This window comes from Oncorhynchus gorbuscha, linkage group LG14 (assembly GCF_021184085.1).
Source record: "Oncorhynchus gorbuscha isolate QuinsamMale2020 ecotype Even-year linkage group LG14, OgorEven_v1.0, whole genome shotgun sequence".
NCBI lineage: Eukaryota > Metazoa > Chordata > Actinopteri > Salmoniformes > Salmonidae > Oncorhynchus > Oncorhynchus gorbuscha.
The window spans coordinates 47999320-48013223 of NC_060186.1; the positions used below are offsets into that span (position 1 = coordinate 47999320).

The window sequence follows — 13904 nt, forward strand, 5'->3', positions numbered from 1 at the left end:
CCACCAAGGATGATCGGCCGCAGCTTCAGAAGCACCATAAACAAATTGTGTGTGCAGACATTAGTGTAATGGCATGGTGTAAAACATACTGTAGGTATGAGGATTGGCATTATATTCATGTAAAGTTGGTAGGCAACTTAAAAAGTGAACCTACTGCATCCGTGTGGGTTTTTCACACTTGAATACCAGTGGTGGTTTGGCACTCTGCAGTTCAGGTTTTCAACCATATCCTGGTCTAAAGACCAAAGTGAAAACGCAGCATACTAAGATAGCCCTAAAATATAGCTATGGGTTGTTTACCAACATGCAATGGTTGGATTTTCCATCGTGCTTGAGAAAGGCTTATTCCTTGTTTTTCATCCGACCATGATTATTTTGAGAGCTTTGTAATTTGCTAAAACACAGGAGCCCCTTCCAGTGAAGCAAAAACAAAAACGCACCATGGCTGGTCATGTTGGTAGGTGTCAGACGCCAAAGCTATCTCCAACACCACCTCCAGACAGTCGAGCCAGCCCGGCCAAGCCCAGGCAGAGCCCTCTAAGCCCCCAGGCAAGCCCCCAGGCTCAAGGGCTGGACTTTGGGGCTGGGTTGGACATGCCAAACTAGACAGGAGCTGATCTGATTCAACAACACAGAAGTGCATGGGAAGCAGAGTGAGGGATAATGGAAAAAACATGGACAACATCCCATAGTCTTTCAAAGGACTGTAAGATTATATGCTTTTGGTGAATATAACCACATAGGCATATAACCATATAAGCAGACTCCCCATGCTTTATTGTGACCATTAATCAAAGGTTTAAACGTAATGTAAATTAGACATGTAGTCAGTGCACACATGGCAGCCTTGGCCTCTTCAGGAACTCAAGCCAACCAAATAGGATATACCATCTTTCCCCAGTTACTCATTTTAATGGCATGTCACATCTCACTATAAGACGACTATAATAATCCTACAAAAACAGCTAACTCTGATAAGCTGGCAATATACATCAACCTAAGCTACATGCACCTTACACAATACAACCTTTGGCTTAGTTCAGAGTCAAACAAAGATATATAGTCGGCAGATTTCAATCCAGGAGGCAGACTTTCAGATCCACAGTAGAAAATATTCTGCAAATTACAAAAAAATCTGTCAGACTCAAGACTGTTGCCCTTTGGACAACATGTTCAATCTTACTTTGTTGGAGTTAAAACACATTTAGAAGAAGATTGAGCGACAGTGGCGGTGTCTCAACACCAGACAAAAGCCATGGGATTGGCTCAAGCATCCACGTGAGCCGTTTGTTCCACTTAAAGGGCTCTGGAGGGTGTGGGAGGCATAGTTAGACTTAAAGGCACTAGTCATTAAGGCCCTGCGTCTTTGTTGCGTCCTGCCTCTATGAACATAATTGACTTCTAACAATCCCCTCCCATTACCTGGTCCTCAAGGAGAGCCTAAAATTGGAAACAAATCTGATTTGAAACATTCTCAGGCTTCAGCGTGAAAAAAAATAAAACATTGGCCTAAATTCCCCTCTTTCTCTGATTACCAGCTTTTCAGTAATTTCTCTAATTAAATACTTTCATCTTGAAATGACAAAAAAAAAAAAGTTGTGAGGTATGCATTTTAGGTTCCTATTCTGAAACAACCTCAGACTCCTCAGGTTGTTCGGTTCTGCTTCCGACCGTGATTTCGAGAGGTTTGTCTTTCGGGTCTCTGTAATTGCACCCACACTAAGCCTGGAGGGCCAACATCAACCCTTCCATTCATAAAGCTGCAACTGCCTCTTAGTGGCATATTGGGTTTATTAAAATGTTAAATCTGTATCCCAGCCACTTCCCAGCTAAAACATGCCATCTTTAGATTCCCACTTTCCATTCTTCTGACTAGCTTAGTCATATCATCAACCTGCAATTATTTCCTCCGTTCTCTCAGGCAGCGTGGCATTCTCAAATCACCGGGAACAAACAGAGGAGAGAGATTCATAAGAGACTAAAACGTATCTGTCTCACCCAGACTGCGTCTTCCCCAGCACTCTAAAACTGAACTTGGGCAGCAAAGACAAGCACAGGGAAAATGTATGATGATTTTTGAGACAATTTGTGAGGGAAATTATGATGGCAAAATCAGACATTTCATAAATCTAAACACAAAATGCTATAAATCATTGGGGGTTTTTCTGAACTGCCCATTATAAGATTTAAAATGCCTTAATTGTATTTGTAGTCCTAGCCACCAGTCTACCAACTTTACCCATGAGAATAAATAGACTACGAAAAGCAGTAGGTATTTTGCACACCAGACATTTAAAAAAAAAAATTGATAAATGCAAAAGACCATTTCAAACAGATGGAAAAAGATTCAGCTATCAATTAGCCTAGATTTAAGACATTGGCCTTGTGCTTATTAATCAGAAACAAATTATAGCAGAGTGCAGATTTGATCTACAGCATGCCTGTATCCCATACTGAGATAGCGGGGTAAACGGTTGGCACCATTGTCTGTGTTGTGTGAGAATCCCAGTCATTATCATAGCAATTAAAAGGAATGAAAGTGAATTAGTCACGTCTGGAGAGAGAAGCTGCATATTCTTCTACAGTGTCAACCGCAGCGCTCTCTCCAGAGCCTTTCATTGACTCAGAATGTCACCACATCATAAAGTGGTTCAGGTGTGCTGTAATAATAGTAATAATAATACATGTATTTGATATAGTGCTTTCATACAGAATCTCAGTCAATTGAGAGAAAAAAAATGAACAAAAACAAATTCAGGGAGCTGGCAGTTCATGGGAGATGGTCTTCCACAGCTAGATGACGATGCAGTTCAGGAAAGGAGTAACTGGCTTGAGTGGAGGTTGGGTTGATGGTAAAGCCAGGGAGGGAGAACATCAGTCAGACAGGCATAGAACTTTTCACCAGGCACCGCTTTCTCCGAAGTTCACGGCTACTCCTCCTCTGTAGGTAGGCCGCACGGAGCATCCACCAACCGAAAGTGTAGCACGCACCTGGGTGATGCTTCGGCAGCTAAAAGCGCCTGAGAGACCACCACACCTCGGCAGTAAATCAGTAACAGTGTCCTACGAGGCAATGTATATGATGTGATCGATGCTTATTGTAAAAAGGCCAATGTTTATACATTTTGTTACAGGCCACATGGTCACACTGAAAAACTGATGACAAGTACAATAGAGGGATATTGAAGGTGTTTCACTTCTATCCCCGTGCAGAAAAACGATCTGTAAGACCTGGTACTCCTCCTTTCAAACTCCACAAGGTATTTCCAGTACACGTCTATTCATGTGCCTCTAGTCTAGGCATTAACTTATGTTAAAATGACACAGTATGCTTTTAGATAGGGAGGAATGAATCCTGACACACCAACAAAAAAAATCATGGCCCCAAATAAAAAATGAACACGTTGCCACTGTGTGGTCTACACGGCTTTCATGGTGAAAGTGTGATGGAGGGACTGGAGCCTGCAAAGTTTTTAAGTGTCGACTCCACCTCCTGCAACTCTGTCATTTAAACTAAAGGGGTTTACCAAGGATGCCCAGTGGCTTGATTGACTTTCTTCTGCAGGCTGTAAAACTAAGAGTTGGAAATATGTCGGAGAAAAAAAAACGCACACACTATTTTGGGTTTTTCTAAACCTAAAACATCCTCGAGACATTTCAGTCTACTAAAGTAAAACTTGACCTGGCAAGGATTAACAGGTGCAAAACAGCTCAAAGACAAAGATAAATACTGCAGATTAGGAGATAAGACACACAACATATACAAAAGGAGCAATTTGAGGCACAGCTTCTGTATACAAAATCGAAGGCTATCTTGACATTGTGTGTAATAACAACGTCATTATTTGGGGAGTAGGCATTTCCTGCTAGCACATGGTGACATCACAAAAAACAGTTGCTAGACTCCAAAAGGCAGGTACTGTCCGTAAGAGTAGATACAGTGCCTAGTGAAAGTCAACACACCCCTTGCGCAATTCTCACATTTTGTCGCCTTAAAATGTCATCTAAAAAAGGGAGTACATATAGATTTTTTCCCTACAAATCTGCACAACCTGCTACACATTTTCAAAGTAAAAGAAAAAGTATAAAACATTTTCTAAATTAATTTAAAAAATTAATTTAAAAAACGTAATGATTGCGTATGACAACATATCCATTGTTTTTGTCAGAATTGCTCAAGCTCGGTAAATTTGGTTAGGAAATGATTGATCATCAAAAACTTGTCTCTGAATTTCAAACAGATTTAAGTCAGGACTGGGACTAGACCCCTTAGAAACAATCAACCAACATCTCTTGGAAAGCCATTCTGGTGTGTATTTGGCATTAACATTTGTGTAATTGTCCCACTGAAAAATACAATTCTATCCCAGGGTTAGGTATCCAGAAGACTGAGACAGGGTCTCTAACTTTTTACCTGGGTGTTGATCATTTATTTATTTGGATTCTGACAAACTCTCCAGTCCCTGCCTGTGACATGCATGCCATAATACTTGAAAATAGACATCTGCATTTTTTATTTAATTTTTTATGTTATTGTGAAAATGTTCCATACTTTTTCTTTCATTTTGAAAATGTGGAGCAGGTTGTGTAGATACATTTTTTATTCCTATTAAGATTTAATTTTAAAGGCAGAAAAATGTGACAAATGTGCAGGGTAGACTTTCACAAAATAATTTGGAGGTGACAATGGACATTTGAGAACCAGACCGCCAGAGGTCTGAGGACAGAAACTAAACTCTGCCCTCTGGTGTACCCATCTTGCACTGTGGCTCAGTGGAGGCACAGTACTGCTATATGCACTCTACACCACACACAGTTGAAACAATTTAACTCTCCAGTAAATAAATGTCTATAAATGTAAGTAATGTTTACCAGAGTTCATTAAGCTGACATAGTGTATTGATTTTGCTACCACAATCTAACATTAAAATCCTGTTAAGAAAGCAACACATTTGTTTGCATGTACAAGTCTGAAACTTCACTGTTGCCTGGAAGTTCCCTCCATACGGACTCAATGGTCTGGGCCATCCACAGTGTTATTTACTGTTACAGACAGGGACTCCATGGGATGAAAGGAGGAAAAAGCTCAAGTACAGACCGTCTTTCATTTTCCAGGGCAAAAATGCTCACTCTGTCAATAAAATTATTTTGGAGACAATGAATGTACTAAAGCCATTCCCCAGCACCTGTATTTGAGCAGACGAAAATATGCAGAACTGGGTAGAAGAGGGGAACACTTATGTTGTTTTTCTAATTCATCTATATAAAAAACAGCAATTAAGATGTCAAAGACATCAAAGAATCAAAGTGAATACCCATATAGCTTTGTGCATTATTACGACTTGAACATACGACCACATATACCCACAAATGCCAAAGAGTTCAGAAACAAAAAGATAAAAACGTATCTTTAACTGAATTAAATCTAGTTCAGTCCTGCTCCATTGAGGATGGATGGATGGATGAGGGAGGAGCTGTGGGGTTTTGAAATGCTATGAGAGGACTATCATCCTGAAGTGACATGCCTTCTCTCTCTGAGGATATGGCACCCCTCATTAAAGCTGACATCACAACGGGGTGGGGCTTTTATACTAGGTAGATTCTGGGTGATGCTGGAGACAGATTTGGTATAAATACCCCATACCCAGTGGCCTGGGTAGCAGCAGCCAGACTAAGGACTATACAGTACCGTGCCAGGACAATAGCCTCCCGACCCTCACTGATCTTTTGGAGCCTGCCTGCTGGTAAGTGTATCCTGCCCGCTCTCTCTAGTCTGCTCTCTGGGTGTATGTGAGTGTGGCCCTCTGTGCCTGGTGCTGTGAGGTGTAGAGTGCATTGGGCCATTGGGGAGGCAGTTGGGGTCTTGGGGGCATGGTTGAGGAATAGGTTGGGGCAGTAGGTACTGGTGGCATCTGGCCTCAAGTCGTCCTCATAGCAAGTGTCTTATCTATCTATCATTGTGATGAGATGATTCACTTGGCGAGGGAAGGGATGACGCATACATGGGAGTCTGAATCTGACTTAGCTCTGGAAGTCTGACTAAAGATTTGGGGCCTGCAACGTTCCCTCCTGTGCTCGTTTCTTGTCATTCTGACAGAGAAATGTTAGTTTGTTGTTGCAGGCCCTGCTGTAGTGACAATAGAACTGCAAAGCTACTGTATGAGAAATACAGGAGACGCCAGTGTAGTGTCTCTGTATGTTGAAGACCGTTCACATTTCAACAATCTGTTCTACATTTCTTTCTTGCAGGTTTAGCTTCACAGGATGGACCTCAGAGTGACGAGCGTTCTCCTCCTCCTGGTGGCCTTGGCCGTGGCAACACCAGAGAGATACTACCATGTACAGAAAGTAGCCAAGCAGCAGCAGCATTATCCTACCAAGAGCCATGTCCAAAGTAAGTCTCAACGTATTCATGTCTATTTGCACGCTATAATGTTTCCCGAAGATAATTCTGTATCAGCTTTAGGGTACATTCTCTTGGTGAAAGGTTTAATTCATTACAATTCTAGACTGTACTGGAGGTTTGTCATTAGGGCCAGGAGGTTTTCTTGGCCACCTAATAGCCGTCAGTGCCAAAAGGGGAAATACTGGGTGCAAACTGGAAGATACTTGGCTGTTTTGAATTCCATATAGCTATAACAAATGTAATTAAGCCCAGCATGGTAAAAAAAAAAATATATATATATATATATATGGACAAATAAACATATCAAAATAAAAAAGTTAAATCAATGTAAAACAGCAAAATATGCAGCATAATTTTTCATTAAAAAAAATGTTCATTACTGTGGAAGTTAATTGCTACCAAAACACTCACAGATGTAGAGTATTACATCTCGACATACTTACCTTATGAAACAAGATTGATAGTACATTATCCTTTACAGGGGAACAAGTCAATTAAACAGACTTATTGATGCATTCTGAGGCAATGTCTCAGTCCAAATTGTTGAGGGTTTTCACCTGCCCATAGATGTCGTGACAAATTGGAAACCGTGGACCGATGCATCCATCCACAGCTCCCAAGAGAGGACACAGTCATTCATCAACAGAAAGTGGATAATAAAAATATGATTACAGTAGTTAAGATAATAACCATTCTCCTGCAACAACGCTGACAGTCAGATCACAGAGGTTCTGTAGCAGTGAGAGCCAAGGGCAATTATCGCTTCTGTACGCCTCATAAAAAGAGCACCCAACGCACCAGTTAAATGTCGCTAGCTTCCACAGAATACTGCTTTCCAGATTCCATGTCACTCTTGACAAATATTGAAATATCCTAACAAGATATCCTACTATCCTCTCTTCAGGAGAAAGCTCAGAAGACAGCGGGGGAAAAGTATAGAGAGTAAGAGAGTGGGGCTTGAATAAACGGCAGAGATGGGACCATTCGGTCAAGAATACGGTCCAGAGACGAGCTTTGCTTAAGATGTTTCGATGCATTTTTTAAAATTTATTATTATGGCCGGTGTCTTCTGACAGAAATACAAAACTTTCCCACACGTCAACAATGCAAACAGATGTTACCACGTTGCACTGGGCACACCCAAACAAACCGCTTTGTAAGTGCTTAAATTGTCCCAGACACGTCTCAAAACAAATGCCCTACAGTAGAGTAGACACAAATGCAAATCATCTTAAACATGCTGTAAGACTTTAAAAAGTGCCATCCTCAGGATGTATAGTGTGAGAGCCATGGCATGGCCTATATATAGAACGGTATGGTTTGAGGCTGGCAATAGACATAGGATCTAGGCCTAACTAGACAAGTCAAGGTTGAACAGCTGGCTATGCCACAGTGTTGTCACCTTCCAGTTTCTGAGGTTTGACTTGGCTGCCAAACTGTCCAGTTTTGGCACTTTCTGTTTTTCCTCAGGTTTCAAACCTACTCTTCAGTGGCTTTCAAATTACAGCCCTGTCTGGCCATTTTGTTCTCAAAGTGCTATTCCAAAACAGGAAAAGGCAAACACTTTATGTGCTTTTCTACAAATCATCAGTCAATTAAACGTCAGTCACTTTAGCTAAATGTTTCCTACTGACTTCTGTAGTAGTACCTTACACCATGGCACTACTATACCACACATTACTTGAGCAGCAACAGCCTTGCCAGTAAATTATAAAATCACTTTTAATAATACAATGAATACATGAATTGATAAAAACTGTTACTAACTGCTAGTGCCTTGAAGTTTTATATCTAAAAGGAAACTCCGTTTCAAAGGTCACTGTCCCTTTACCAACGTCAGTCAAAAAGGGGGCAGGGTCATCAACTCGGTGATGCAGCCACGCTACAGCATAAGGCAAATACTTACCACTATGGACTGAATTCTGATATCTGACAGTGGTAAAATGCCACAGACTTAACACGAATAGCTCAAGCGAACACATTAATGGTTATACAAAATGTTAGGCATAATATGCAACAAACAACACGGCTTCGGGAAAGATATTGATATAGGCAAAGGCGTGGAGGTACTGTGGGTTAACCGCTCAAAGACACAGGGATAAAAGTATCCCTTCAGAATTTCACGACCTAGGCCAGAGTTCAAGGCGATGCACATACGTCAACTGGAGGACCACTAACCAAAATCACGCACTACAGACAACTTGTGAAATTAAAGGGTTCAACATAGCGTGGGCAAATGAAACTAAAATAACTGGCTACAGTCGTCTAATGTGGTCTCAATATGCTGAGCACTGTTCAAGGACCCCAGTGTTTATATGAACATATTCTCAGACCACTGGTGCTGTCAAAATGACCCTGGGAAAAGCAGTCAGTGCCCGCAAACTCCCTCCATAATCACAGAGCCTACATCCCCTCGGTTGTTTAAATCCCATTGTGGTGTTTTAGAGTGGAATACCAAAGCAGAGGTAACTCAAGGAACCAATTGACAAGCCGAGTTGTCCCCCCCCCCCCCTCCCCCGATGCTATATGTTTGCAACAGGACTCAATAGGACACAACAACCATGACTGGATCAATAGGTGTAACAACTGGTGCATAGCAGAGTTGTTCATCCACACCCATACAAATAGGGTGCAGATATTTGAGTCATCAGCTTTTCAAAACATCTTAAGATCCATTTGGGGCATCACCGAGAAAACGTCAATATATCTTTCCATTCAAATTCAAATGAAACAGACAAATGTTTCAGATGCACCCCGAATGAAAACGGTACTACATGAATATTCTGTTAACAGATAACGGACTTGGATGAATTCATCTTGACTGAAACCTAATGATCTACTCTGGAAAAACTGACAAACTTAATGAAATGAAAAAAATATCCTAAAATCTAAACCAATTACAGTTAACTGCAGTTGTTACCTGCATCTTAGGTAATTACGCTTATCCATTTCCACAGCTGTTTCAGGTGAGCCAGGTATTCCCGGATCCCCTGGTGAGCCAGGACCTATGGGCCCCCCTGGGCCTCCCGGCAATGACGGCGTGGGACATCCTGGACAACAGGGCCCACCCGGGGCCCCCGGACCCGCTGGCTACTCCGCAGCTGGCAAGCCTGGCAATCCAGGTGGTCCTGGGAAACCAGGTAGTAACGGAATGCCCGGTGAGAAGGGCCATACTGGCGCACCTGGAGCCATGGGTCCAAGAGGATCACCCGGTTCCGCTGGAAGCCCAGGACCTGCTGGATACTCTTCTGCTGGCAAACCTGGCCCACACGGTCTGCCCGGAGCCATGGGGCCAAGGGGTGAGAGTGGACTTAAAGGGCATCCAGGTATCCCTGGTCTGCAAGGACAAAAGGGAGAGAGGGGAGTTGGTATTCCTGGGGCACCAGGTGCAAACGGCCAAGTGGGCCCAATGGGACCCTCTGGTATGCCAGGGCAACCCGGAGTTGGTAAGTCTGGTGCCACTGGATACCCTGGGGAGCCTGGGAAGTCAGGTACTCCAGGTAGGGATGGAGCTCCAGGAGCTATGGGTCAGCCAGGGCCAAAGGGCCACAATGGAAACCCTGGGGTAGGAGCGCCAGGAAAATCAGGTGAGAATGGCAGTCCAGGTATGCCTGGAAATATGGGACCTAAAGGTCCCCAGGGGCATGCCGGACAACCAGGTGCACCTGGCATACCAGGAGTTGGTAAACCAGGAGCTAATGGCATGACAGGTGACAGGGGATCCCCCGGTACATCAGGAACCACCGGTCAGAAAGGAGAGCCAGGGCCAACAGGTTACACTGGGGCAACAGGTGGTACTGGCCTTATGGGTCCAGCTGGGCCACAGGGTGCTAGAGGATTCCAGGGAGAACCAGGTGTGCAGGGATCTAAAGGAGATGTCGGCATGCTGGGAGCTCCAGGGGCAAAGGGAACCAAGGGGGATCAGGGACATCAGGGTTACGCAGGGAAGGCAGGTATCCCCGGGGCAGCAGGCCCTCCTGGTGCAACCGGCGCTACAGGACATCAGGGTAACAAGGGAGCTCAGGGCCATACTGGCTCTCCTGGTCAGCCAGGTTCAAATGGGCTTGCAGGAGCAAAGGGACACCCAGGCACACCTGGAGGCCCAGGGAAACCAGGCGAGAGCGGCATGCCAGGGACAAGAGGACCAGTGGGGCCTTCAGGTCCAGCAGGTCAAGCAGGTGTTAGGGGTCACGCAGGTCTTCCCGGCGCACCCGGCCCAGCTGGCCAGATGGCCAAGGGAATGTCTGGTCCTATGGGTCCACCTGGAGCTCCTGGTTCCAGAGGTAACGATGGTAACCCAGGTTCTATGGGACCTCCTGGCCCACCTGGTCCCCCTGGTGAGATGGTCTACCATCACGAGAAGAGCATGCCCATCAAGTCCCATGAGATTATGATGCCTCATGAGATGATGAAGGCCCCTATGTCCGCCTTCAGCGCGGTTCTGACGGTGGCTTACCCATCAGCGGGTTCACCCGTTCCATTCAACCAGATTATTTACAATGGGGAGCAGCACTATGACCCCCAGACTGGCATCTTCTCCTGCCAAGTACCAGGTCTCTACTACTTCTCCTACCATATGCATGTTAACGGTGCTAATGCATTGGTGGCACTGTACAAAAATGGTGAGCCAATCATGTTCTCATACGATGAGTACAACAAGGGCTTCTTGGATCAGTTGTCTGGCAGCACTGTACTTATGCTGAATGCCCATGACCAAGTCTACATTCAGGTCCCTGATGAGGAGACCAATGGTGTCTTCGCTGCCGATAATGTTCACTGCTCTTTCTCTGGGTTCCTGATTGCCTCAACGTGATACAATCACTAATAACAGCTTAAAAGAAACTACCTAAAGAAATAGTTCAGTTTGTAACTTCCATCGAGATTGGGTTGTCATTGTAGAATAAAAGATTGACGTAATATTCTACAAGTGAATTTGTCATTGAAAAGGCTGAAAAGGCAAGAACAGCAATTCTCTCAAGTATTCTATTAAGAAGGGCTTTCGGTTCATGGAGGCATTTAAATTAAATGAGAAGAAGAATATAATTTAGGAATTCAATAGTTTGTCATCACTCTTCCCTTTCCCAGTATATGCACAAGTATTCAGCAAACAATGATCAGTATGAATAATTCACAAAATGGTGCTCTTTGACTGCCTGTAACATTTACAGCAGACTTTTGTTGTTGTTTTCAAAGTCTTGAATAAATATCTTGTAATATACATGCAAAGGAAATCATGCTTGTTTTTTAAGGCAATGTTGTAAGTCAGATCGCAACACCTTTAACAAACCAGCAGTGTGATATTGCAACACACAAGATGAAAAACGGTCACAAAAAAAGTATTATGTCAAAAACAACTCTATGCCTGAGGATCCATTATGCTATGTTCAACTTATTGATCAAAGTAAAAGAATAAAGTCTTATTTCTGAAACTGACGGCGTTGTCTTTTTTCTTTTCTGTGTCAGTCTACAGTACGAAACTGAAAACCTTGTTTTGAGCTGGACTATTTCAGCCCACTGATATGGTGAAATAGTGATTTCTGATATGGTCCTCTGTTTCAACAACCGAAAGTGATTTGATTATTGCATAAGTAATAAGCATACCTTTGAATGCAGATGTGTTGTAATTGTGGTCGATGGCAGCAACCATGTCTTTCCAGAAGTCTGAATTCACCTCGTTCCCACGCTGTTGACAAAAACAAAATCATGTTCTTGAAAGGAGATACAATTTGGAGAAGAGAAAAAAGTGTAAACATATTCATTATCTATTCATAACTCACTTAAAAACATGTATATTTTTACCTTACGCAACATATCCACAACCCTTCCACAGAGAAGAGCCCCGGGTAGATCAAAATAGTTGTCATAAAAATAGTACTTTGCTGCAGAGAATAAAACAGAACATATTTATTGTAAGAAACAATCCAATCAATAATCACTCTTTAGTCTTTCACATATAAAAAAAATACATTGAAACTGCATTGCAAAAATAAAGAAAAAACTGCTTTCACAATTTGGATGGGACACAGAGATTCAAGATTACAGACTTACTAGATTTGGTAAATGAGGTATTAAGGGTATTAAAGTTCTTCCATTCCCTTTTTGAACCATAATGTTTAATGATCTCTTCTGTGCTGAGGTTATTGGTCCCATGGGTTGCTCTGATGAAAACAGGTTTAAAAATCAGGAGTTTTAATTCATTTGCGGTGGGAAAAGGAGTAACAAAAAGGCATGTCCAAATATTGTACATTGATACAAACACTTAAAAACAGGCATTTTCTTCCCCATATCAATATAAAAAGGAACCCAATATCAGAGCGTGTAGTTGACTGTATCATTTACTGTTACCCTACCGTAAAACGGTTCCATCTTCAGCCAACTTAACCAAGTTTCCATCCTCAAGGTCTACCACTAAGCCTTTGAAACTGGACATACAGAACACACATTTCATAGTGGTCACTGGCAAAGAACAAGCGTGTTGATCAATCTCCTATGCTAAGCAATAACAATAAGAATCTGTAAGCGATATTCCCCAGAGCACCGTGCATTCATCCAATGCCTTTCATTTTTTGAAAGTGCCCTTTATCTAACCTGAAAATGAGGTAGTCATTCACAGCAGTGGAATGATGCATGCAGGTAGTCTGAATTTACAATGGCACACCACAGTCATGAATGATTACTGCCTATTGAACAATGTGTTTTCTGCAGTCGTTCTGCTGCTGCTGCTTGTGACTCACCAGAAATCCCAGGAAGCAGGGGTCAATATAAGAAGGTCCTTGTCATAGTCTCTATGCTCTACCAGATACCTGGTAAAGCTCTCATAGATCAGCTGCAAAGAAGCACAAATATATAGGGTCTCACTTGCATTCTATTCTATCCACAGGTGGGGCGAACATTCAGTGACACTGAACCTTTATGTTTGTACGATACATAAACACTGTGCTGTATTGACAACTACCGTGATGGAGCTGGCATACACTGTAAACCTATTTATAAAGTCACGGCTTCAATGTCATGTATGTATGACAGAGAGGATGCCGTTGGGTTTCTGCAGCTGGCAGTCAGATGTCACACAGACTCAGCTGTGACTCTGGCTGGACTGCTGGCTAATTTGTTGTTGCATATTGCTTATAAATCAAATGTGCGCATGCTATAAACACATACTATACAGTGTTGTTAGGTAGGTAGTTAGACGTTGCATTGTAACAATGTCGTTTTTGGGGGCGCATGCATCGCAACTGCAATGTTTACCATATTTAACACCATGTAGCTAGGATGTATGTTTTCTATTCCATTCGTTCCATCATACATTGTGAGTATTAGCTATTGATCAAATGCAGCGAGCCATGAACGACTAACTTAACACTACCAGCTGGAAAGGATGGTTTATGTTGAATGCCAGCGTTAGTATACTTAGTAGCTAGCCAGCCGGTTAGCTATTGTTACAGTATCATATTGTCAGAAATCACAAGGACAGCCCGTGAGCTATAAATAAACTCAC

General features: G+C 42.7%; 2 protein-coding genes across 3 annotated transcripts in view; one reads left to right on the forward strand and one right to left on the reverse strand.

Annotated features, from left to right (window-relative positions):
- LOC123995002 (5'-nucleotidase domain-containing protein 1-like) overlaps positions 1-13904 on the reverse strand; it is a 55118-nt gene that overhangs the window by 40811 nt on the left and 403 nt on the right. For both annotated transcript variants that reach the window (XM_046298195.1, XM_046298196.1), the window contains 5 exons: positions 13141-13232; positions 12757-12828; positions 12455-12564; positions 12206-12285; positions 12008-12089 (listed from right to left, as the gene is read on the reverse strand). In XM_046298195.1, the coding sequence (XP_046154151.1) occupies positions 12008-12089; positions 12206-12285; positions 12455-12564; positions 12757-12828; positions 13141-13232 (436 nt within the window). The remainder of the gene's footprint in view (positions 1-12007; positions 12090-12205; positions 12286-12454; positions 12565-12756; positions 12829-13140; positions 13233-13904) is intronic.
- On the forward strand, positions 5594-11839 carry LOC123995001 (collagen alpha-1(X) chain-like). Its single transcript, XM_046298194.1, has 3 exons — positions 5594-5744; positions 6250-6394; positions 9364-11839. The coding sequence occupies exons 2-3, from the start codon at positions 6265-6267 to the stop codon at positions 11217-11219; spliced, it is 1986 nt and encodes a 661-aa protein (XP_046154150.1). The 5' UTR covers positions 5594-5744; positions 6250-6264; the 3' UTR covers positions 11220-11839.

Bases quoted from the DNA above. Each gene is read 5' to 3' on its own strand.
- LOC123995001 (XM_046298194.1), top strand. From the start codon at position 6,265: ATGGACCTCAGAGTGACGAGCGTTCTCCTCCTCCTGGTGGCCTTGGCC. The intron at 6,395-9,363 runs GTAAGTCTCAAC...CCATTTCCACAG, and splicing joins TACCAAGAGCCATGTCCAAA to CTGTTTCAGGTGAGCCAGGT.